At 39.5% G+C, this 25815-nt stretch overlaps 3 protein-coding genes across 3 annotated transcripts; 2 read left to right on the top strand and 1 right to left on the bottom strand.

Annotated features, from left to right (window-relative positions):
- Positions 1–3137: 3137 nt before the first annotated feature.
- mov10l1 (Mov10 like RNA helicase 1) lies at positions 3138–13424 on the top strand. Its single transcript, XM_084933904.1, has 27 exons — positions 3138–3729; positions 4079–4210; positions 4339–4526; positions 4667–4826; positions 5031–5143; positions 5297–5484; positions 5839–5979; positions 6536–6826; positions 7049–7246; positions 7388–7502; positions 7777–7954; positions 8044–8114; positions 8197–8288; positions 8434–8489; positions 8897–8976; positions 9070–9142; positions 9236–9417; positions 10023–10169; positions 10275–10396; positions 10482–10581; positions 10926–11072; positions 11274–11447; positions 11558–11707; positions 11879–11986; positions 12720–12860; positions 12959–13050; positions 13196–13424. Exons 2-27 carry the CDS (start codon positions 4117–4119, stop codon positions 13221–13223), a joined length of 3429 nt encoding a protein of 1142 aa, XP_084790030.1. The 5' UTR covers positions 3138–3729; positions 4079–4116; the 3' UTR covers positions 13224–13424.
- A 4398-nt stretch (positions 13425–17822) lies between these two features.
- Positions 17823–19505, top strand: szl (sizzled). The gene is made up of 4 exons (XM_084932527.1): positions 17823–18334; positions 18448–18614; positions 18761–18853; positions 18963–19505. Exons 1-4 carry the CDS (start codon positions 18054–18056, stop codon positions 19271–19273), a joined length of 852 nt encoding a protein of 283 aa, XP_084788653.1. The 5' UTR covers positions 17823–18053; the 3' UTR covers positions 19274–19505.
- Positions 19506–21756: 2251 nt separating this feature from the next.
- On the bottom strand, positions 21757–25815 carry dbx2 (developing brain homeobox 2). Its single transcript, XM_084933903.1, has 4 exons — positions 25292–25815; positions 24668–24751; positions 22622–22806; positions 21757–22393 (listed from the first exon to the last, which is right to left on the bottom strand). Exons 1-4 carry the CDS (start codon positions 25566–25568, stop codon positions 22208–22210), a joined length of 732 nt encoding a protein of 243 aa, XP_084790029.1. The 5' UTR covers positions 25569–25815; the 3' UTR covers positions 21757–22207.

Genomic DNA, 25815 nt, shown 5'->3' with positions numbered 1-25815 from the left:
AGTGGTGGAAGCCAGCAGGTGGATGAAGGAAAAGGGGGCCAAGAGGAGAGACCCGAAGCAGCCGCCGGTCCGAGTATCAGGTGAACTGAACTTCAGGTACGAAGTTATGACCTGCAGTGTATCTGAGTCACATATAAATCAAGTTTAGGTGGAGTTTATTTTCGTTATGCTGACTTTTTCGTACTGCGTACTAGCTAGCATGACGGAGTTTCTATACAGCTGGGTGGGTGCTATGTTACTGATGTTGAACTTTATTTTGTTCATAGGTTAATTATTAGAGTTGCCAACTGTCCCGTAAAAAACAGAATCGTCTGGTATTCAGAGAAAATATTACGGGTTTCGTATTGAGGTGAAAAGGAACAGTTTGTCCCGGACTTCAGCTACAATGAAAAAGACACAAAGCTGGAGTTATTCTGTGTTTACGCTGCACAGCTGCCTCTTCTCCTCTCATTCTCTCCCCCTCCCTCTCCTGTTTCTACTTCAATCATGAAACTGATCAATGATCAGCTGATCGGCTTTTCTCTCTTGTTTATTTATCGCCTACTTTGCGCCAGAAAGAGGAAACCAGCGGGTGTCGCGCTAAACAACAGCAGCAGTATAAGCTTGATCAGCTGTTGTTAGAATTTATTTAATATTACTTTCTACTATCAGCTGATGTTTGCTGGAGCCACAGCTGTAAAGCTGCTGGTCATGATGTCGGTTTGGATATGTGGTGAGAGGGAAACATGAAGATGAAACCAGGAGATGTCCTTACTGAATCATCAGAGCTGAACAGGTGATGGAGAAACAGGTTTACCTTTTAGGTGACATGAATGAGTTGAAGGGAAGTTATGAACTGTTTCTGAGAGACAAATAACACCAGGATCCTTTTTTTTTACTTAGCTGACAGCTGGTAACTGTGCAGGGGCGGGTCTAGCAAAGTGTTGCCAAGGGGGCAGGTAGGGCATTAACAGGGAGAGGTGGGCACAAGGAAATACTTTTCTTTCTTATTCTCATTTAAAATGTCTCACTTTTAAAAAAATAATTATCTGAGTCTTACAACAAACGATTGATAGATTAATGCATATATACCATCAGAACAGTGTACATCACTGTCACAACAGCGTTTGTTTTCATTCAAAGGCTTTATGATTATTCCTATAATGGTGGGCTGGTCTCTAGTCAAATTCCCCGGGACGATTTTTTTTTTTTGTCCCAGTCCAGCCCTGTAAGCAGCTCATCTGCAGTCTGGTGTTCCCTACATCTTCCTATTCAGAAGGCAGAATTTCCGAGTTCTGAGTACAATCGAAAGCACCACGACTACAGTTTTTGTGTTGGATATAAAAAGCAGGCTAGAATCATGCGGCGGTCAACGACGGTCCAGGCGTGGGATTTCTCTCGTGGAAGTGTGCACATTATTTTTTTCCTTTCTATTGGTAGGTGGCACAGTGCACTTGTGGCGAGTACGCAAGCTAGAAGACTGGCAGTCTGGCTGGGTATCCAGTTACGGAAGCAACACATTAACAAGAGAATTCTGAGTAAAACCAAAGTTACTTTCCCTAGTAACTAGTTATTCTGAAAGTAACGAGTAACTTGAAGTAACTGAGTTACTTTTGATAGAAGTAACTAGTAATGTAACTAAGTTACTAATTTAAAGTAACTTACCCAACACTGGTTATATTGCTGCTTCTGTTCGGTGGTGTCGAGCCAAACGGACTTTAACGTGTGTTTGAACGAGCTGACGGTTCACTCGTTAAGCTGAAAGAAAGATGCTTTAATCACAGGAGTCACACATGTGTCCACTGTACCATCTTGGAACTCTTCTTGTTTAGCACTTGTAATAACACAAACACTAAATCCTCCTTCTCTGGTGCTGTTTTGTAGCAGTGTATACACCTGAGACACCTGTCTGTCTGTCCTGCACTCTCTCTCTGTTTCTTTCTCTCTGATTGTGTAATAAAAGTATGAACATTCATTTATAAGTTACACTTGTGTTTGAATCCTGCAGCTTATCACACATTTGATTTCCATGTGTGACAACTGCAAGTGTCCAGAGTGAGGACAGACTGAGGGACCCACTGCTGCACATCATCTGTGAGGCTTTGCATCCCTGATGATCCACCAGAACAAACTCAGCAGTGTGTGAGGAAGAGGAGGAGGAAGAGCCAGCAGCAGCTGACAGATGGAGAGAATAGACAGACTGTTCCCTGTTTGTGAAGGACTGCTAGAAAAGTTTAAAATCACTAACTGTCTGTCCTAAATCAGTCTTATTAGGTAATGTTCAAATAATTTTATCATTCCAGTGTTTTCAGTGTGGGAGAAAGTACTCAGGGCCTTCAGGTTACACACTATGAAAGGCAGCAACAAGTTTAATATTCAGAAACCTAAAGTATGTATCAGCAGCAGAATGGAGCTAAAAATAAATGTTTGTTTCAGTTCTATGAAGCTTTGAGTATTTTGGATTAGTAGTACTGCTGTGTTTGTTGTATCATCTTGCTGTAATTGTTTATATGCTTTATATATTCTGAGGTATGTTGATCTATAGTGTTACATCATATTCTATAAGGATGTTATGTGTTTGTATACGTTCTGCCCAGTTTGACCCATTTAGCAGAAGTCAGCCTGTTTAAGGCTTTGATATCTATTCTGTATGACATAAGGAGTTATGACATGGTATGATTTTCTCACCCAATAAAGGAATATTTAATATATCAGTCTACTCTTCATTCTATCAGAAACAGTTTTCACAACTCGTACATTTTCCTTTTTACACATGTATGTAAGCATTGAGCCAAATGTAATAATGCCAACATATTAAACGAACAATATTTGTCTCTTATGTATAATAGATCTATATATAAACTGTCAAAGTTACTTGTCTTTGAGTGAAGATTTAAGGTGATAGGAAATATAAATAGCTGACTTGAATCTTTGACCCAGAGTTCAAGCTCACTGCTGTAATATATATATATATATATATATATATATATATATATATGTATATGTGTATATATATGTATATGTGTATATATATGTATATGTGTATATATATGTATATGTGTATATATATATATATATATATATATATATATATATGTGTGTGTGTGTGTGTGTGTATCATAATAATCTGACAATACATATAATATTGGCCATATTATATTTACATTACCACAATGAGATGATTTTAGTCTCATGAACAACATTAGCTAATTGTTATTTACTAACTAATCTTGAAATGACTGTTCAGTACAGAAATGAAGCCCAACAATCATGTTTTACAGTCCCGTGGTCTCAGCCTCAGATGCTTATCAAATCAAAGCTCATGTAGAAACAAACAAACAAATGAACAAAAGATGTTCTCCTTCATTTCTGTCAAACAATGCTGTATGAAACGTTTCCAGCTGTTAGTATCATGGTTGCTAGTCAACCTGGGCAGCGCGACGGAGGCTAGACCGTCCCATTTCACAAGCCTCGCACTTCCGGCCTTCGAGTACGCGGCCCTTGTGGGCCGTTAAGGCTGCGTACTTTAAGGCTGCAGACCCTGAATTGGGATACAGCCGATATGTACTGGCAGTCTTTTCTTCTCTTCTCACTCCTCCTATGACCTGCTTACTGTGTACTTTACAGCGCCCCCGTTTGGTTAAATCTACCCTCTCTCTCCTAGCACCGCCCTTCTTAAAATTAGCCGTGACCGAGCGTCCCCGCGTACCTCCAAAGTGCCACGGATCTTCAGGGTGGAAGAGCCAACAGGTCTCGAATCAGACATTTGAAAATTAGTTTAATGTCACTAACTAATTTATTATGAACATATTCTCACTACCTTTGTTTGTTTAATAATGTTTTCAATTATTTTCTATTTGCGGGCTTTTATAGTGAGGTAGCTTTTAGCTAACTTTTCCTGCGACGTGTGAACTTGTTAACTTTCCTCCCCCAGCTAATTAGCAGACATTGATAACTTATTCAACTTTATGACTTCACTCAGTTGTGTGTTCGATTAATAGTCTGTTAGCGAGTTAAGTATAACAACGGCAAACGTACAGCCTGCTCTTAAGTGGCAAATACTAATTAAGAGCAGCTCTCCTCTGTCCTGTTTTCTTAGTGCGGGTAGCTAGCTGCGTGAGCTAGCATTTTGCAGATATGCTTACTGCGGTGCGTTGTGTGCTGTCCAAGCTGGTTTCTCCACTGTGGAGGACAGTCGAAGTGGAAGGAGACATTTTCTCCCATGAATCAGGTAAATGCAATATTACTTCAAACCACGTCAAGGTAAAAATTTGGTCAGCTTAATCGTGTGTATTGCTGATAGCAGAATACTAACACATTAGATTAGTCAAGTTTGGTTTGCATTTTTGTCTTGACCAGGTAGGGAAGACATTCGCCACCTGAGGGGCCAGGTGATAACCCAGCTGTGTCTTGACTATGGCATGATCAACGATGCCATCTACTTCACTAGTGGTGAGGTCTTGGGTGGCGTGCCACTGAAAGAAGGAGACCTGGTCAACTGTATAGCAGTAAGAGATGGTTCCGAAGGGGGATGGAAAGCTTTAAGGGTGAGGAGCCTGTGCTTTATGTGATCAACAGCTTAAATTTCTGTTTATTTCGTAGTGTGAAGTTGTTTCTATTGAGAACTTGTTTGTTGTTCCCTCCAATAAGGCATTCACAGTGAACTCTGTTGAACCATGTCCTTTAGGTGGAGAAGAGTGCAGACGCTTGGGAGGATGGAGGAAAAACCTCCTTAGAAGCTGACATTATGCAGCTGCGGCCTCTTGTTGGCATGGTCACATCATTTGATGGAGATGGTGGCTACATAAATCAAACCACATACTTCCCATGCCACAGTCTTTGGGAAGGTACCTCCCACTTCACGTTACATGCTAAAAGCTTCTTCCACCCGTGATGCTTTGCTACACCCATTCTTGGTCATTCAGCCCCAGCCAGTATTTTGGACTGATGATGATCTTTAAAGATCATTTAAAGATCATGCTTTCAATCTGCTGAAGGTTTACGTTTCCTGTTTTTTAGGCATCTTTTGAGTGTTTTCTGTCTTCTCACAGGTTACGAGCCAATGAAAGGAGACTGGGTCCAAGCAAAATATTTTATCAATCCTAACCAGTGGACCACCCAGGCTCATTCTGTGGTCCCTTTACGCTATTGCCGCCTAGACCAAGTAATTGTATCATTGTTTTTTAAAATGCAATACATGCTTATTTTATTGGAGTCCATTTAGTTGTACTTTACTTTTCTGCTCAATTATTTGCAATGGTAAAACTTTGTAAAAAAAAAAAAAAACCCATTTGTCATTTTCACCTCCTTTCTGTAGGTGCGTGTGACCAGCATCTATGGTCGTAGTGGAGTGGTGGATGACAGTGTTTTCTTCAGCTTGGACTCTCTCCTGCTCCCTGCCCATTACGAGCCTTTAGTAGGACATTTGGTTAACCTGGTAATGGTGGAGAGCAGTCAGTCACTCTATAGCTGGAGGGCTCTTTGCATGGCACCCTTCTCTCAGAGGTATCAGCTACAGTTTTTAAGCTTGAAGTGATGACTGTATATTTTGTGGGTTTGCTTTTTACAGTTTCTGCTTGAAAAATAACTTCTTTGAGCAATCATATCAGCTAGCGATCCAGCGGCGTTATTCCCATGACCCGCCGGGCAGCGTCCGGGAAACCAAAGTCTTTGGGTTCCGGGGGGAGTATGGTTGCAAAGCTGAAACTTAAAGGAATTGACTGAAGGGCACCACCAGGAGTGGAGCCTGCGGCTTAATTTGACTGAACACGGGAAACCTCAGCCGGCCCGGACACGGAAAGGATTGACAGATTGATAGATAGTTAATCATAATGAGTGTATTTTTTATTCTTATTGCAGTGCAAATCTTTCTGCTACACCTCTCAGAGAGGCTGAGCTGAAGAGCATCTTAGAAGATAAAGGAGGGCTGAATGTAACAGACTACGGACAGTTTGGGGAACTGATGATTGGGGAGACACGAGAGCTGGTGCTCTGGATACAGTAAGTTAATCAGGGAAGAAATAAAATATTAACATTGTGAATGTAAATAAAAGCACTCAAAATGAAATCTCTTTAAAATTTATGTACATCTTATTAAAAGCACTGATTTAATTCTGCTTTTGTACCTGTCAAAAGTGAAAGTGCAGCTACTTTGCTCTTACTTTTGTTTAATAAATGTCATTGAGAGTAAAAACATTGTAATACTTTTTCCACGTGTTCATATGAGCATAAATTAAATGAAACTAATTTTCCAGAGGCAAACTTAATGGGAACCACAGCAGACAGAGCAAGCATGTTGGCACTATTTATAAGGGCACATAACTTGAAAACAAAACAAATGATGTAGTCTCTCAGAGATAGAGGTCAACATGGATCAGCACAAAATGCTCCCTGTGGACATCCTTTTAGAAGGGGAAAGGAGTGCTTAATCACAGCAAATTGTGCTACTGCATCACAAACTTTCGGAGAACTGTGGACTATATATTATTGAGAAAATGCGATTTTAATTAGTATTCAGTAGGATTTCGTTTTAGTGTCTTCATCTTTCTCTTAACAGAAATAAAGGTTCAGAGACCCACAAGTTGACACACTGCGACTTTGCTGGCTGGGACTCAGAAGAGCAGTTCACTCTGGTTAGTGTTAAAGGATTGACATCACTGAGGCAAAAAGGGCAGCAGCTGCAAGAAAACCCTGTCAAGTCTTCAGAAATCCAAGTAAAAGATGGAGACAAAGATAATGGCGATGTGCAGAAGGAGGCGGTCCATTCCCCTGGTCTAAGAAGACAGGAAAGAGAGTTGGATATTTTACCTGGAGAGAGACTGCCAGTTGTTGTAGCCTGCGAGGCAAAGTAAGTTTTGTTTTTATTCCTCATATCAAAACAATGGTAAAAATAATACAATCACTAATATCGGTAATGTATGAGAAAGAAGAACTTTGCTTAATCTCACTTTGGATTTACTGGTTAACAATTTATTAGAGTTTCACTGTTGGAGGTGTCGTGTGTCTCTATTGGGCTTTTGTTGTTATGATTTTTATGTACAGTTGAATTTTGTTTGGGAAATGTCTCAAGGAGCCTGGGAATTTGTGCGGAGTTGCTACTGCTGCACTTCTCTTCTTTCACCATCGGGAGGCGCCTGGAGGTCACCGTGCGCAGTGAATGTGAAGATGTGCTTCAGCCCTCTGTGCCCTACGCTCCTACTGATAATTGCCCAGTGGCAGCGAAATCTTCTCACGTGATCACAGTAGCTGCTCCGAAAATGACACCAAGGTATCGAAAGAGCTGATTCCAATGATTCTGATCATGTGGGGGGTTATTGGTGGGCATAATTATTCTCCCCCCCCCCCTTAAATTAAGTTGCACAACCAACCCTTGCTACTTGCTGTTTAAGGCTGACTGTCGCTCTTCTAGGCTTGCTAATCGACGGTTGCCACAATTTCTACCCAACTACCCTGTGCCTCAAGCTCTAAGAGACTGTGTGGAAGCCCAGAGTGATGTCCTGGTTGTTGAGCCCTGCCTTGGAGAGGTGAGCTTGCCTGTGGTCAAGTTAATCTGGTCCTGAAAAATAATGACAAAAAACATTTGATTTTTACATGATTGGGAGGTGTTTTTTATGGTTGGCTGACAATAATTTCACTTTCTGAATCAGTAAAATAACAAACTGTGGATCTTGAGTAAGGAATTAACTTTTAAGCCTTTCTGTAAGCAATGTGATGTAAAATGTTAGGAACTGCCTCAGGTGGCTGGTGTCTTGTGCCCTATTGAAAATAGAAAATAATAAGTTATTGCATTTTGCTCAGTTGCTGTCCCCGTCAAACATGCAGTCGCGTTTCTCAGTCCTTCTGTGGCTGGAAGAGTTGAACGCAGAAAGGGAACTGAGAGAATTCTCTATCAGCGGAGCGCTTCTCAGGAAAGGGGCTGTCTACCTGCACCTCGAGGTCCCCGGTTTGGCCGAAGGCAGACCTAATCTCTATATAGGTGAGGTGGCCTTAAGCACCTTTCGTCATTATTGTTGCTTTATTGTTACTGTTCAACAAAAGAAGAAGGTTGACAAGCTTCCTTTTCAGGGGACAGAATAATACTAAAGAAGCCACAAAGTGATGGCGTGGTAATGGAGTACATTAGCTACGTCACAGAGGTATGGAGATATTTCTTATTGTAAAGTGTATTTTCAAAAAATACTTAATTTTATGTTAGTCTAATGCTCAGTTGTTATACAGATCAATGATGAGGATGTGAGTTTGCGAGTGAACTCAGACTTTCAGCGCAGCTACCTCGGAGAGCCACTAGATGTTGAGTTCTCTTACAACAGGTGAGAAAATGAGTAGAATCCTAATATCATAATTTATTACTTCACATTTCAAATTTGTCTTTCACCTGAAAACAGTGTTTCATAGTTGCTGTGCCTCAGGGTTTTTTGTTTACCTTTTTAATGTTTTTGATGTTTGTTTATTCAGATTGACGATGAGGCGGTGTCACAGTGCACTTGAACAGACAAAACACTTCGGGGAAAGTAAGTTCAATCTAAATTACTGTGAGTCTACATTCCAGACTCGTTTTCTTTTAAATAATTTTATATAAAAATATATTTTGATGTAATGAAATTATATTTTGTGTAATATGTATTGAAAAACAGAAAAAGGCTAAACAGAGGAAAAACAAGAGTAACTGCTTGAAAACTCATCTTTAGTATGACACACATTGTCAGGGCCACAAAAGTGGCACTAGAGGGTGCTGTTTGTGTTTGACTTATTGTCTTGACACAGGATGTACTGCAGCGACAGCTTGCTCAGATGCCTTCAAACATTTTGTAAAAAGAAACACAAAGTTTGTTTCATTTCTTCATAGCTACATATTGAATACAGAATACCCAAGCATTTATGACTAACTTTAAAAGCAGTTTTTAAAATTGTCGGGCAGTCCTGTTCCCCTCCAGAGTGACACCTCGGACCCCTCGGTGGACTGGAAAATGGATGGATAAACTAGATGAAGACAAAACGGTAGGGCACAATATGGGGGGGGGGGTGAAAGTAAGACATTACTTGATTAAATTTAAAGCTTTTAATCAAATGTAAATATGTTTTAAAAAACAGGCACCAACCACTGAAAATGGAAAAGTGTCCGGCATTACCATTGACATGAAGTCAAAAGGCACACAGACTAAAGGTACAGATATTTTCAGTATCATATTGATTTTGTCTGTGTTTTGACTGATAACGTCACCAGCATCATCATTAACAAATGTGTAATTGTATCTAGATTGTGCACCACCATCTAAACCCATCCCCACCAAAGGGCACTTCTTTAACCCAGACCTGAACCCCCCTCAGAAGGAGGCAGTGAAGAGGATCCTAGCAGCTGAGTGTCTGCCCCTTCCATACGTGCTCTTTGGACCTCCAGGCACTGGAAAGACGATCACCATTATAGAGGCCATACTCCAGGTGCACATACTCAATGCAATATAGTCACATGAATACATAGAAAAATATAATTTTGTAAGTGCCACTCTTATTCACACTGTGACTGTGCTCATTTTTACGTTTTGTCCATTGGTATTTAGGTTTAAGTCTGGATTGTCAATAGATAGAATTGTTGTTACCCTGCCTGGTGGGTGAGCAGGCAGCGTGGACACCCAAGTTTGTGAATTCGATAACTCAATAAATTGACATAGCAGTTTCAAATTGATACCATAGGTGTATCTACTAAAAATCTTGATGAATTTGAATGTCAGTGACCATGGCCTCAAGGTTGGAGGTCAGAGGTCAAGTTTTCTGAAAATCTTGTGACTGCAGTAGCATGTGAGAACAAGGCAACGTAAGTTTTTTTTTAAATTTGTAACCTAGGTGCATCTACTAGGAGGCTGAGGGGTACCACTGGCCGTTGCTGCCGCCAGTATTTATTTATTTTTTTTTTTCATTAATTAATTTATTTTTATGACAAAGTGAATAAAAATCCTTAGCATTCAATCTTTTTTAGACTCTCATTTGCAAATGATGGCTGTTTGATTCCCATTGCTTGTATGAGGATTAATCTTTTCCACATCCAGGTTTACTACTTTATGCCCAGTAGTCGGGTACTTGTATGTACCCCCTCCAACAGTGCTGCTGACCTCATCTGCATCCGCCTGCATAACAGTGGCTTCCTGCATGCTGCGAGTTTGGCCCGTGTCAATGCATCCTGTAGGCAGAATGAGGTATTTAATATTATTTAATATAGTATTTAGGCTAATGTGTTTGACTATTTCAGATTTAGACTTTTATTTATTTATTTTTTCTTTTCTCTCCACTCCTCCCCGTAGTCTATCCCAGAAGTGCTGAGAGTGTACTCCAGGGCAGGAGAGGACATTCGTCAAGCTGCTTTCCACAGGATTGTGGTCAGCACCTGCTCCAGTGCTGGCATGTTCCATAATATAGGCCTACAGTAAGACATGGGTTATAGTAGAGAGAGGTTAATCAGTTTTTCTCCCACTTTAGTCCTTGTTTACTAACCCTTTAATAATCTTCAGAGTGGGACACTTTACTCATCTGTTTCTGGATGAAGCCGGTCAAGCCACTGAGCCAGAGTCCCTGATCCCGATGAGCGTTGTGTCTGAGAGAGATGGACAGGTTAGCACAAATACACATGTACTGATTTCATTAAGACCTTAGTGGGTTTTTACATATGAGCTCTGGGAGAATCGGGTTCAGATGTTGTCTGTTTCACATATGTAGCCCCGCAAGTGTCTTCTTACTACTGGAAATACTGTGTGGATTAAACAATGGACCTGCCTGACTTGCGTGTTGTCAGACACTAGAAAATCTCAGGGTTGGGGTGAATTTGATGACTGGTTAAACTAATTTTCCACATATTTTTGTGTACTTACTTTACTTTTTGGTCATGACTGAACTGAGCTTTATTAACAATGACTCTTTTTGTTGTTATTTTAAAAAAAATACCTTTCCTTATTTAGATCGTTTTAGCTGGAGACCCCTGCCAGTTGGGTCCACTTGTGAAGTCTAAGATAGCCAGTGCCTTTGGCTTTGGGGTGTCTTTGTTGGAGAGGCTGATGGCCAACCCTCTGTACTCCAGACAGGACTGGGGCTACAATCCTAAGCTGGTTAGTGTTCTACATAAAGGTGTTTATGCTGTTGAGCATTTTTAAGTCGTTTTTTGCAGAAATGCATCATATTACAATGTGTAAAGATAAAAGTTTTAAGATGGAGTGCAGATCTAATGATAAATGAACTTTACTGGAATGTGTCAGTATATTTTCAGTCTACATGATAATCACAGGAGTGTTGTTTCATTACAACAACAGGTAACTAAGCTGGTCTACAACTATCGTTCTCATGAGGCCTTGCTCACACTGCCTTCAAAGCTCTTCTATCAGGGAGAACTGTGCTGTAAAGGACCCAGGCCTATTGTGGACTCCCTGTGCCAGTGGAAAAATCTGCCCAAAAAACGCTTCCCACTTCTTTTTCATGGAGTCAGGGTAATGAAAGTGATGGGTTCCTTTACTGAGGAATGTTATATGACACTTTGTTGGGATTGCTAACTTGCATTTTTATTTTGCATGTTTTTTTCCCCCCCTTCTTTCTCTAGGGCACAGAAATGAGAGAAGGTAACAACCCATCATGGTTTAACCCAGTAGAAGCTGTACAGGTCATGCTATACTGCTGTCAACTGGCAAAGAAGCTCTACAATCCTGTCCATGCCTCTGACATTGGCGTTATTGCCCCCTACAAAAAACAAGTATGAGTTTACGATTCATCACTGTAATGTTTTTTTTCTTTTACTATTTTATTAGACAGAAAAAACCCAACAATTTGCTCAATTCAAACTGTTAGTCCTAATGGCTTTTCAACTTAAAACTGGCCAACTGCACTCCTGTAGACCCTAAACTCTTCTGACTTTCCTCACCAGTGTGAGAAGATTCGTGTCCTGCTGGGGAAGGTGGGCCTGTCGGACATCAAAGTGGGCTCTGTGGAGGAGTTCCAAGGACAAGAGTTTCTGGTCATCATTTTGTCTACGGTAGGCAAAAACATGCTTTTAATTACAGGTAGAAATATTGGACTGTATTTTCCTCTAAGTAAAAGGCTAGCTGTTTGATTCTTTTTATTCTATTTTTTAACATGCGTCTGTGTTATCAAATATCAAAATATGTGCAGTATTTTGATATTAATTTTGATATAAGTTTTATATAAATTATAGCAAAATTATATAAACTTTGATATAATTTGATATATAATTATATCAAAGTTGAGTTTGACTTTGATACAACTATTATTATTATTATTATTATTATTATTTCTTCTTTGGGTTAATCCAAGTGGCAGACATGGGTGGGTTTTTTTGTTTGTTTGTTTGTTTTTTTTAATTGTCATTTGGATGGTTGGGTTTAGATTTTGGTGTAAACAACAAAAGCATGGATCATCCTACCTTGTATTAATTGTTCAGACTGGTGGTGATGCAACAGGGTACTAGCAAGGTGCAACTAATGAAGTGGCCACTGAATGTGTATATCCTTTAACCTCAAATTACACAGGATTTAAATAGTGAATACACAAATTAAACCTGTACCATATAAAATTTCCACTATACTGAAGCCCTTGTTGATTTATTGAGTTTTTTAAATCTATTTTTTAATGAATAAGCAGACATGCTGATTTAGTTCAACCTTGTGCACAAACGTAAACCCGTAACATTTACATATTTTATGTTCGCTGTCATGGCATTTAATCCACATAATTCTTCTATAATATAGGTACGCTCTAGTGAGTCACTACAGAGTGATGATCTAAAGAGTACGCTTGGCTTTCTGGCCAACCCAAAACGCTTCAATGTGGCCATCACTCGACCCAAAGCTCTGCTTTTAATTGTTGGAAACCCCCACATTCTCATTAGGGTGAGTGACCTCTTAACCTTTTTTTTTTCTCTCTCATCATACTGGTTGTAATAAAATGCATTCACCCTATATGTTCTAAAATCATAATTCCTTTCCAGGACCTATGCTTCAGGGCTCTGCTTGAGTACTGCTTTATTAATGAGGCTTATCTGGGCTGCGACCCTCCTTCCTCTCTTCAAGATGTTCACACGTAAGTAAACAGGTTCATAATGGATATTCTGGACTATTGCAAGGCTACTAATCAAATATTATTTATTGTTAGTGCAGATGGTATTCTGATTTTTTTTATTATTATTATTGTGCAAAAATGTGAACCCCATCTCATTTTCCCACAGTGTTGCAGAGGAGCAAAGGAGCACATAAAAGGGACAAAAACAGGGGGTGTACTGCAGCACAGTCAACCTGGCAATCAGATTGTGTTTATATTTGTTTTTCCTCCTTCACGTTTTCTCGGCTTGTCTCTGTGTACCTCTTAACGTAATTGCTTTAAAAAGAAAAATATCTTGTTTGCCTAAGAGCCAAATGCAGTCCCACTGGGATGAGAAATAAAGGTGATACTCATGATCACGGCCCAAGCATTCTTGTGTCCTACCATTAAGTTGATGTGCTTGACAGTGCATAAGATGGTTCTGATTTTTGGGTGAATTACCAAGAATTGCACCTTAATGGTCCCAGTGTGTTTATCTACCCAGTCTGCACAGTAATGGTTCCACAGTTATTTGAATGGAATCGACCTTGCTTTTAAAGCAGAAAGAAAGTAATGTGGTGCCAGCTCTTTGATAAACAAGAGAAAATGGATACAACAAAACAAGGTTTTGGTATATTGAGGGCATTAACCTAAGCAGATGTCTGCGGATTTTATGGGCAAGTTGTCTGCATAAGTTGATATAACAGTGTCTGCCCATAAGACCTGGAGACTGGATGTGACAATTGAGTGCTATTGAGTCTAAGTCTGCACACTCACCGTCAGCCCTACTGGAGCCCAGTGGGTGGAGTAATGGGAAAAGAAAAGAGGAAAATGGGGGTTCAGTGTCTTTAAGTTAATGGGTCTATTAGGAGCAGGGAGAGGATAACGCTTATCTGAACTGTGAGAGAGCTCAGCTCAGACACAAAGTCCCTTTTCTTTTCTTCCAAAAGACACCGCCGTCTTTGATGTATGCCTCAGGTGTTTGGGTTTGTTTTTTTTCCTGTGGTGTCCCACTTCTCCAATAATAGCTGTACCATAGAGTGAAGAATACCCATACACATTTATATTGTTTAAAATAATGTTGCTTTGTAGGTTCTTAAGTTATAGTCTGCCAGGTTTCTCACTTAGATTTTGAAGCATGATGTGTTGTGACATTGTTTTGCTGGCACAGTTACTATTAATGAATTATTTAAGACTTTCAAATGCACAGATTAAAACCCAAGGTCTGGAAAACAAATATTTATTATCACATAGAAAAAAGGTTACTATTTTCCCCACAAGATGCTAAAGTCAGTGTCTGAAATAAGCAGACAGTATAAACCCACACGGGGTGTTTGTGGGTTTATTTATTTATTTTGGTCCCAGGACAGTGTGTATACCAGCATTATGTGCTCACATGTAGCACATAATGGGGACAGTCCGTGCCAGCTGCATTCTCACTAGTTTGTGCTTATTTTATTATAGCAGGTGGTGCTTGTAAGGAGGTAAGACATACCTGTGAATTCCTCAGAGCAGACAAGTTGGCTACCAAAGGAGGAGGGGGGTTATATCACACATGGAAAGATTGCATCAGCCCAAGCCTTTCAAACAAAAAAAACCTACTTGCCATAAAGTGAAATGGCTTGGCCGGCTAAATATACAGCAAAAACGCAAAAGTTAAGATTGGTTAATAATGTTGGGGGGAAAAAATTAACTCATTAAGCAATAAGCTGTTAAAACAGGCTAGCATGGGGTGATTTTTTTTCTTCTTTTTTTCTTGTAATCATTAGTGAATGTGCGGTTACAACTACTAGCTAAAATTTGTAGATAAGTAGGTAATAATCAATAGTTAACTTAAACATAAAGTATTCTTGTTTTTATTGTACTTATATAGATATGTATATATTACGTGTACTGTAAATACCATGTATTTTTGTACCACTATTATTTTTGCACCATGACACCAAGACAAATTCCTCATGTGGGCAGAAACTTCACCATAAACATAATTCTGAGCTAAATATGATACATTTACCTAATGAGGGACAATAAATTATATTTCTATAAGCTGTAAGCTGAAAATTAGTATTTTATGCATTTAAACAAGGAAATTCATTGAAAAACTAAAAATTCTGCGTATAAATATATATGCGTAGCTTACTCGATTTTAGGTATTTAGTGTAAGACTCACTTTAACTTAAAATGAAAATGGTAACAGGTAATGATGGACTGTTTAAGTCCATTTGACAGCCCTGAACTTAAAAGTTGATCGCTTGGTCGTACAGATCCTCTGCTCAATGTCTATGAAAGCCAGATGGTGCAGAATATGTAGGAAAATGGCTAAAGCTACTCTTAATTGTTGGCTTTAGGGGATAATTGACCAAGCTAGACAGTCTACTGTATTAAGACAGAGCTGCTCAGGTATTAAGATCACTACACTATCACCTTTTCACTAACTGAGGTAGGGGCAGGCAACACATTACCAAGACAGACACTGTGTCTACAAGGCAGCCATTAGGCTCAACAATAGATCCCTGCTGGGCACTCAGCAGGGGGAGCTTGTTAAATGTGTTGACCTATTCTCCCAAATTAGTCTTGAACTATTATTGCTCAGTTAGTCCCCATCTTACTGACTGTACTCGTCTACCCAAGCTCTGGAACCAGTCTCCGCTCATCAGATTGTAAAAGTTGACTAAGCCGTTGCTCAGTGGAGGGCTTGCAACCATGGAGGGCTCAATGGTGCATTGTCCTCACAGCAGACAGCGTTGACACACACACAAATGTGGTCAGTCAGAAAGCACTTTACTTTGTCATCTCTGATCACCAGCCACAGGAGGCTGGTTAGGATAGAGACTTCTTGTTTGTAAGAGAAAGTCTTAGTGGCATCAGCCTCAGATACAGATCTAAACCTAGAGACAGACGACATCAAAACAAACATGACGATGCTGTAATGGAGTTCTGTTGTATTAACAGAACTTGACAAATGAGTGTCTTTATCTATGGTTGACAAACAAAGATGAGACCTTTGGTCTGTTGAATGGGTTTTTAGGATGCATTTTAGGCTTAATTCTCACTTACGGTGGATGCTATACTTTGCTGTGTTATTAAATTATTTATTGTTATTATTTTGTGAAAAACAAAATACTTTTTTAAAAGTATTCTTTGACATATTTTCTCAGGATATTTTTCCCACCTCAAATGTGCATAGGAAATTTAGGGACATGTTACTAGAGAAAGAAGAATTGAAATGGTCTAAATTCTCTAAACTGATCTGGAATATGTCATTATGTCACTGTATTGGTTAATGAAACAGGAATTTTCTCAGCTTCTTCTAAATTAAAGATGGGCCAATATTTTACATCTGGATCTGAGGTTGGATTATTGGTAGATCAAAGCCAGGTGTGCCAGAGGAGACACTGGTTTGCTAATGAGAACTGGAGGCTCTTCAGATGAGTCTCCAATTAGGAAGCAGGAACACATGAAAGAGGCTTGCCGTATAAGGGAGACAGCCTGACTGTCTACAAAACCTCATTTATTTATTTTTAAATAGAACTTTCAGAGATGCAAAACAACTTCATACACAAACTGCATTCCAAAAACGCTGGGATGCTGTGTAAACAGAAACAGAATGCAATGATTGTTATATATTACAAACCCATATTTTATTAATATTAGAACACAGAAATATTGTGGAACAGTTCCTTAACATAAAATTGTTAAGGACTGGTGAATATCTAATGAATCGTCTAAATAAAATTGTTTGAAAATTATGCAAATCTGGAGAAATCTCTGTGCGCAAGGCTGAAAATCATTGGACCCCCATGATCTTCAGGTGCTTAAAAACAGGCATTCTGTGATGGAAATCACTGAATGGGCTCAAGAACACTTCCAGAAATCATTGTCCGTATACCCTGTTTGCTGTGTCATCCACAAATACTGGTTAAAGTTTAGTCTTGCAAAAAAGCGGCCCTGTGTGGACATAATCCAAAAATGCCAGGCCAAAGGTCATTTAAAATGGACTGAAGCAAACTTGAAAACTGTTCCACGATTAGATGAATAGAAATTTGAAATTATTTTTGCAAAACATAGACTCCACATTCTCTACACTAAAGATGAGATAGACCATCCAACTTATCACCACTCAGTTCAAAAGCCTGCACAAGTGAAAGCGCATCATTAATACTTAAATGCACATACAACCTTTAAAACAACATCCTGACAACACAATTTTCACTGTTTAGCAAGACGATCCTAAACCTGTAACTGCAGCTATTACAACAACGTGGCTTTGTATAGTTGAAGAGTCTGTGCACTGAAATGGCCTAAATGCCGTTCAGACCTTACACCAACTAAAAACATTCGGAGCATCATAAAATAAAAAATAGGAAAAGAAGACCCGGGACTGCTGAGCAGCTAAGATTTTATAACAAGCAAGAATGGGACAACACTCCCAAAAATCCAGCAGCTGCTCTCCTCAGATCTTAGACATTTACAGACTATTGTTTAAAAAAACGGTAATGCTACACAGTCGTAAACATGACTCTGTCACAACTTTTTTTGTGTGTGTGTGTATGAAATGTTGCTGCCATCAAATTCAAAGTGACCTTTTTTCCCCCTGAAAACTGAAACTTTCCTTTTTTCTTTCTCATGAACATTTTTGTGCCCTGTAGACCTATAAAAGCAAATGCAGGAGACTGTGTGACTTAACTGAGTGGTGAAAGTTGGGGCTGGGATTCCCCAGTGTTTCCCCCTCCCCGCCCCCATAGTCCACACACCATCTACTTACTGCCCCCCCCCCCTGTCTGCGGTCATCACAAAACAAGTCGTTATCTCCAAAGACACGTCTCTGCATCTTTGATTGGTGGTTGATAACAGACCTACAGACTCATGGGGCTGGCTGACCTTGCTGTATATATATCATGCCATTTCAGCAGAGACAGCAGAGACTGGCAACAAGAAAGCTGGTTTAAAGCTCTCCCTGTTTAACCTTGTGTCTTCTCCTGGTTTGGCTTTCTCATCCTGACATTATGGCTGTTTTCTTCACTGTGGCTCTTATGACTATGGCTTGTCCTTTACTGGCATTTGACATGGGTCAGTCTACTCGTTGTGTTGCCATTCCCCACAAGATGCATGTCTGCAAAGATGTTGGATACTCAGAAATGCGTTTGCCAAACTTTTTGGGCCACAGTAGCCTGGAAAGCGAGGTGGTGCCACATTCAGAGGATTGGAGGCCGCTGTTGCAGACAGGCTGCCACCCTCAAGCACAAGCCTTCCTCTGCTCCCTCATTGCCCCTGTTTGTCTTGACACGTAAGTAGATTTTCTGTGTTGAGCTTTGCTTTCTTTTTATTCTTTCCTTTAATAATCATGACCGTTGTAATCTTGTTTGTTCACTGTGTAACATCTTGTTGCTATTTGTTCAGTTTCATCCAGCCTTGCCGTAGTCTGTGTGTGGCAGTAAGGGAAAGCTGTGCCCCAGTGCTTGCCTGCCAAGGACACTCATGGCCTGATGTTCTTGACTGTGACCGATTCCCTGCTGAGGAAGACATGTGTCTTTCTCACCATGGAAAACCTGGCATCTTTTCTAAAGGTAAAGACTACATGTTCATTATTAAGGATTATAATGTTTAATTCCACTGGAATAATAGAAAACCAGTTCCTTACTCTTTCAGGTTGTTTTATGATTACCCCATATGCTCAACAGTTATTTTAAATAATGTTTGATTTTTATCGCAGGGTTGCCTAAATCTGCCTGTCAAAACTGTCCTTATGTGGAAGAGGCTCCTGAATCAAAAACAATCTTGGATTCTTTCTGCAGCCATGATTTTGGTACGTTCAAAAAATCTCTCAAAAAGCTGCGGTATAGTCACATCTGTTTGTTTTTGTCACAACTTCCGATTTTCCTGGTGTTTATTATTATTCATTTTTTCCTTTACAGCTGTTACTGCCAAACTCCACTGTCTTCGCCTACCCACAGGAGAGCCAGAATTTGAAATTGAGGGGCGGGTCGAGTTTATCCGTCAGGGTCCTCTGTTGCCCTATGACACCCAGCATCTGCTCCAGCAGTGGCTCATTATCAACGTTAGATGTGCCCGTGCCCTTGTGCGTCCTGGGAGGTCACAGCTTTATGTGCTGACTGGTTCTGTGCAGCATGATGGGACCCTTTCTCTGACTCGTGTCTTCCCTTGGCACAGAAAAGATGCAAACATTGCGGTGGCATTTCGAAAATGGAAGCACCACAGATGTTGAAGGGACATGGACCAAAACAGGAGCTTGAAATCTGTGTTTTGAGGCACAGATGGAGCTCAGTGGCACTGGGTTTTAAGAACAATTGTAAAAGAGGGTAATTGTTATGAGAACAGACTCTGACTCAAGCAATTTGCTCATCTGAGCAGGTCGCCGTCTCATTTCATCTTTGTTAGTGCTTTTGTTAGCACACTGCATTAAGACGCACTGAAACCTGTACATAGTATTATACATATAAATTTATAGTAGATTATATTTTCTGTTAAAAGCTGTATTTATGATGTTCCGTGTGTTGTTTGGAATAAATGACAATAAAATAGTCGTCCTATGAAACCACATATTTGTGAGGTTTCTTTCCCTCATGCTTATGCTCAAAAGCCTTGCTTTAGCCTAGTATGTTTATCTCTTTAATACAACAGTTATTTAGTTATTGCTCTTACAAGAGAGAACTAAAAAAATTAGAAATAAAAACCAGTTAACACTTATGTCACCACAAGGTGGCACACTAATGCCACTTGTTCCGAAACATTGCATAATACAATGTAAAACTAACACCTAGCATGCAGTAATGGTTACAAATTGGATTGCCTATAAATTGTTCTGCATAAGATACCAAACTGTTTTAAATGTCTTGATCACTGTGTTCACAGCGTGAGCCCCATTCTGTGTAATGCTAACGAGAAGATCAATCACTCCCTTTACATTTGAATAGTCTTGTTTTCACAGCTCGGCCAAACAGACATAGTTCATGAACAATGGATGTGTTTGGTACTTTTGAAAAATCTCCTTTTGGGTTTTATGTTGTCTTGGAGTTTAAAATAAATGCTAAATATTTGACTGTTTTGGTGAAAGCCAATTCAGCCTCGGGAATAGCTGTGAAGTAAAATTATCAGCATTCCATATAATACACAATGTGTCACATGTGTAATGTGATGTGATGAAGGTTACTTTGATAATGGTCATTTATTTAAAATCATTTATGTGAGGTGAAAATGAATATGAGACAAGCGCAACAAATTAAAATCTTTTATTTATCCCCAATAATAATGTTCATTTCTTTATTTGAAATGTCTGAGTAAGTCTAGTGTCTGTAATACCTTTTCCCGTGTGGATAGATTGACTAAGTTGCTAAATAAGCAAATTGTATGACATGAAAATATCATTTTTATCCACTACAAACAAATTTGTGTTTGTGGAATTTAAGAATGGTGATTTTTTTTCTTTCTAATTGTTCATGCCTGAATTTTCAATGCGTGCCAACGCGCTGGTCCCGATGGACAGGCGGGATTCCATGCTCCCTTCCTTTCAGATCTCTCTATTTCATAGAGTCACACAACAGTCTTCAAGAATGCATGGCATCTCACAGACCTGCATGCTAAATTTGTGGGGTTTTTTTCATGCTTAACAATGATCATCAATCACTACCCATTAGCCTTTATCTGTCATTCATTTATCATCATCAACCACCCACATTTGAGTTGCCATTAAAACAAAACTATAATTGTGTAGTTTGTTTCCCCGTGTTCACAAAACAAAAATATTATTTCTTTCTTAACCAACAGAAAGTTCCACACATGGTAACCAAACACCACGTGACCAAGAGAATACTCAAAGACTGAAAGTGAGTTCATGATGTTGTTAATGATAAAGACATATGGTTAAGTTTACAAATAAGTAATGTCACTCAATCATAGTAGCAAGACTTTTTTTTTGGTATGGTGACTGGAGTGAAGTTATATAGCAACAAGTTATTTAAGCTTTTCTTTCACATGCAACAACAACTGACAGGGTTGATTCTGACGCTATCTGTGGGTCTGGAATGAGCTCCTGTCACAACTACTGGAGCATGTAACGGGATCATAATCAGGATCAACTAGTACAGCTTCAACAAGGGTCTAGGGCTCACTGATACAGTGCATTTTAATGATTCACACTGCAGTTGAAAATGTTTCACTTTCTGTTCACTGCAAATCTCAGATGATTTTTTATGTTTGCAGGAATGAAGTATAAAATATAATTATGGCAAATTATGGAATTTATATTTTGCGTCTTCTTAATACTCAAAAGTTCACTTTTAGTCCATATATAAATCCATCATCACCATGGATTCCTTGAAAGAATTTGTTTTTTCCCTGTTATTCTTTTCAGCACATATTCGAAATATGGGTTACATTTCTGCATAGAGTTTAGTTGTTCTTCAGACTTTTTCTGGCTATAAACAAGGAGGATTCAACCATCATAACCTGCTGCTTCTGCAGAGACTCCAATAAAGTCAAAAATCATCTCTGCAGCCTGAAATGCACTCAGCTGGACTGTGATCATGATAGCGCGTGATTTATATACAATTCTGTTTTAAACAACAATTCATTATGGTTTTTGATACCTTCATTGTAATTATGCTCTTCCATTAACAAGATTATATTAAAGAGCAATGAATAGTATACAGTAGGGTGATCACTAAGCACAAACAATGTCTAAAACAGGAGTTATTGAAATGCTTTATTTACAGTTGGACAAAAATATTTACAAAATATAGAAAGTGAAACATGAGTTCCAATGGACTTGGATTACAAACAAAGCATAAGTGTAGAGCTTATGAAAATGTGAAATATAAAACAGCCTAATATGGAAGTGCAGTAAATGAAGTGAATCATTCGGGCCTTTAATGGACTCCAATTACAGTCTCTCCTGGAAATACTTGTCAGTGTAATAGCCATGAAACTACTTACTGAAGCCAGTGCACTGCAATATGATTGACCAAGCAGCTGAACCAAATTGCATTTATCATGCCAAGAAACGTGCCATACACATACACAGAAATGTTAACATTGTTGTGTTCACAGACAATGTTTTTCATCCATATATTTTTAGAACCATCAGAGTATTGTAGTCTTTTTATTTTGTAGATGTAAAGTTTGCCCTCCATACATTATGACCTCATGTGTCTTTGGCACTCTTTTGCTTTGATGATCTCTCTGTTTTTGCATTAGTGTAATTCTGTGGTTCTTCTTCCTGACCAAGACCGCGGGCCATGAGCTCATCCATTGGGGAACGAATGTTATGAACCTCCTTCTCTTTACAGTTTCGCCACTTCATGCGCCGGTTCTGGAACCAAATCTTTACCTAAAGCAGTGCGACAGTGTAGAGGTTTTAGTTCAGTTTGTGAAGTCCTTCATTATAATTATGTTAGCTTCTCATTTTAAGTTGTAAATGCAGTTTAGAGATCTTGATCACTGTGTGAAATTTAGGTTTGATCTTTAAGGTGAGCTGTTACAGCTGTCACTTTCCCCTGCACCCTTTTGTAAGGCAGGATCACATATTCGAAACATGAGCTCATTTGAATTCGATTACCTGTGACTCCTTAAGGCTGAGATTAGCTGCCAGTTTGTTCCTGTCTGTCTTGCTAATGTACTTCTGTCTTCGAAAGGTCCTCTCCAGCTCCTTCCTTTGTTCTTCAGAGAACACAGCTCTCCTAAGGATCCCTCTACGTGAGTTTGGACTTGCATTAGCAGACCACATCTGAATGTTTGCTCCCTCTGAAAGTGAATTAGAGGAACAATAACATGTCAGTTTATTGACATCAGTTTCAAGTACTAGACATATTCAATGGGCTATTTATTAGAGCAATAAAAATCAATGGTGGGTGGTTCATCTCTGCAAGGTAGGTTGTAACACATACTGTATCAGTTTAAACAAAAGGTAAGAAGGTAAGTAGCAGACAGTGGAACACCAAGGTAGTGTCTTATAAACGGAAACAGGTTATTCAAGCTTTGGATAAAATCCCTTACACTTATAATATATCCACTTACTGTTTCACATTTCCTACTTTTTCAAACCCAGTTGTCTTTGTCACACTTACTTTATCACACATTCTTGAATCCTCTTTCTATTTGTCCAATTTAACAAACTGGGGGTGACTAAATGAGAATAGAAAACCATTTCAACCTGGAAAAAGGAGATTTGGTGACCTGTGAGGGCCAATACCACGCTGCTTCACTCACAGGTGCACACACAACAAAAGTCAAGTGAAACAATTTATCTGATCTATTCAACATTGCCTTTTTAATCTGTACGACAAATCTGCACATAGACCACCTCTAGAGAGCACAAAACTGGTTTGGACATGCTTTTCACTTCTCTATTGGCATTCAATAGCTTTTACTTAAATAGCTGATTACCAGGTCATTCCTGGGCAACGTGTGTCTACCCTAGTGGGCCAACTATAGAGCCATATGGGACACCAACAATAGAGCTGTTCAATGGAAATGCCATTACTCGATGGTTCAGTGGCCCAACACTAAATCTTTTCTCTTGCAAGTTTGAAGCCAGTTTGTATGTGAAGATGAGCTCAAATAAGTCTATAAAAGTCACTTTCATTGAATGCTTTATGTCCTAGTCAAGAGGTCTTCAATGGGCAGGAATGAGAGTTGAAGGACAGGAGAAAGACGGGGGGTCGGCGAACCAAGCTCTGTAGCCACACAATGGGTGGGGGATGTTACTTGTCCAGCCCTCTTCTACTGAAAAATGGGAGACTTTTTTGTGCTTAGTGGAGTTCATTGCTGGAGTGAAAAATTGCAGTGAGGTCGCGTGTGGATGGTGGAGTGAAAGTGGCAATTGGTCACGGCTAGAGTTGGCATTGTTTCGTTGCCGGGCACTGTGGGAAAGTGTCAACCTACTAAGGGGACCCCAGGGACTTGTGGGATGACGGCTTTCTGATTTGTGCTATTTTGCACGACTCTTGACAGGCATCACAGGGTGCAGAAACTAATAACTTCCAAATAATGAGGGAAAATGACCAAATATCAGAACTGCCTGACTTATTTCAGTCTTTTAAATGATGATGAAGAATTAGTACTCTTCACAAATCCTAAATTAGATACTTTGAACCATGCTTTAAAAAATGTAAATTTTCCTTCAGTGGAAGCAGTAATAGCTTTTGTAACTGTTGCCTCATTTTATTCACCTTGAAAGTTTTATTTCAAACTCTTTGTGTTGCCACCCAAACTTGTTAATGTGTTGAGGGAGTAAAGCTTTGAAACATTTGGCCTTACTCAGCAGTAAGAATCACCCACACCTGGTAATTATTATCTTAATATAGCAGAAGACAAGATGTTTATTAGTGCTGCATATTTGCACTATTAAATGTGTATTTGCATGTACAAAAAAAGGTGCGTGTCTGTGTGGGGGGGCCTCTGGGACTCTTAAAAGCCTTGCAGCCCACCCCTCTTTCCCTTTCCTAAACAACCGTGAATGCTTATGAATAGAGCTGTGCAGAACTGAACGGAGAATTAGCTCTTTGGCATTGCATCGGTAATTAGCTGTGGAGAGCATGGGAGACCCTGCTGCTAATGCTTAGAGAGTAGCTGAGGCATTGCTGATGAGGCATAAAACACTCACTGGAGAAGACAGGAGGGGGGCTGGACCCACCGCAGCATGCCAACAGATACTGCGGGCTTGGCAGGAAAACACTGCTCAGCACATCTGCAAACACAGGGACATTCAGATAGGGTAATGCGATTGCCAGGTGTGATATCTGTGATCCCCAAAAGAACTTACCTGAATCACTAAGCTCATATTTCTGAAGGCCTACAAAACTGAGTCTCAGATTGTATTTAAACATTAACGGTTTTAAAATAAACTGGCATTTGTGCGAATTATGATTAAACATTTTCAACGATTTTTAGAAGTCAGATTTTGTAGAAACTAAGTAAATAGTAAAATTGATGCATTTACTTACATCTTTGCTTACCAGTTGTATGTTGACTAAGCTGTTATCAGTCACTAGTTTTCTGTCTTTTAACTGACATTTATTTGCAAATCTGCATAGAATTTAGAGACTGTTCTGTTAAATATTTAGACTACATGTAATGACATTTTTTAGCATTTACAAATTGATGTTAAAAAACTATTACTTTCATAAAAAAAAAAACCTACATTACATTACAATCAAATTAAAACATACAAGGAAAAACAGTTTACATTTTGTTTAAAGGTTCACTTGCATAAAAACAATCTCTTTACCAGAACGTGGCAGATGTGGCCCTCCTAAGTCTTTCACTGGCCGAAGACTTTGGGTCCGACTTTCCAAGGCTCCGTCCTCAGGGCCCCAGGTTCTCCTTGGGCATTCACACGCTGCTCGTCTCAGGTGTCCACTCGTTGTCCATTTTGAAGCGACTGAAGGTGTCTGAGACTGCAGCAGATTGTCGATAAGAAAACTCTTTCCTGAGCTCCCATATCCCGGTACAGCAGGAGGACAGCCAGCCATATTCTTCCTGGTACAGCTCTGAACTGAGACCATCCTGATCACACAGTGACCTGAACACTAGAGTTTCCTCTTCAGCAGTCACAGCCCAGTGACACTAAATTCTCCTTTAATCCCTTTTTGAGTGACTAGGCCAACTTCATTAAACTCTGAAAAAACAACCACAAAAAAAAAACCCCACAAAAAACAAAAGTTGTCTGCTCTTCCTCCTTCGGGCCTGCACTATGCTACAGGACTGTGTCACGATTGGCCGAGGGGCTCTAATGTGCTTCTCAATTCAGAT

This window comes from Perissodus microlepis, chromosome 7 (genome assembly GCF_051167445.1).
Source record: "Perissodus microlepis isolate ML-2025 ecotype Zambia chromosome 7, ASM5116744v1, whole genome shotgun sequence".
NCBI lineage: Eukaryota > Metazoa > Chordata > Actinopteri > Cichliformes > Cichlidae > Perissodus > Perissodus microlepis.
This window is presented reverse-complemented; position numbering and strand designations above follow the sequence as displayed.

Coding starts and splice junctions, on each gene's coding strand:
- mov10l1 (XM_084933904.1), top strand. CDS start 4,117: ATGCTTACTGCGGTGCGTTGTGTGCTGTCCAAGCTGGTTTCTCCACTG. Junction 5,144..5,296: donor GCTATTGCCGCCTAGACCAA/GTAATTGTATCA, acceptor TCCTTTCTGTAG/GTGCGTGTGACCAGCATCTA. Junction 11,708..11,878: donor TTGCCCCCTACAAAAAACAA/GTATGAGTTTAC, acceptor TTTCCTCACCAG/TGTGAGAAGATTCGTGTCCT.
- szl (XM_084932527.1), top strand. CDS start 18,054: ATGGCTGTTTTCTTCACTGTGGCTCTTATGACTATGGCTTGTCCTTTA. Junction 18,335..18,447: donor GCCCCTGTTTGTCTTGACAC/GTAAGTAGATTT, acceptor CTATTTGTTCAG/TTTCATCCAGCCTTGCCGTA. Junction 18,615..18,760: donor ACCTGGCATCTTTTCTAAAG/GTAAAGACTACA, acceptor TTTTTATCGCAG/GGTTGCCTAAATCTGCCTGT.
- dbx2 (XM_084933903.1), bottom strand. CDS start 25,568: ATGGTCTCAGTTCAGAGCTGTACCAGGAAGAATATGGCTGGCTGTCCT. Junction 22,807..24,667: donor CCCCCCTCCTGTCTTCTCCA/GTGAGTGTTTTA, acceptor ATTCACTTTCAG/AGGGAGCAAACATTCAGATG. Junction 22,394..22,621: donor TCAGCCTTAAGGAGTCACAG/GTAATCGAATTC, acceptor GCACTGCTTTAG/GTAAAGATTTGGTTCCAGAA.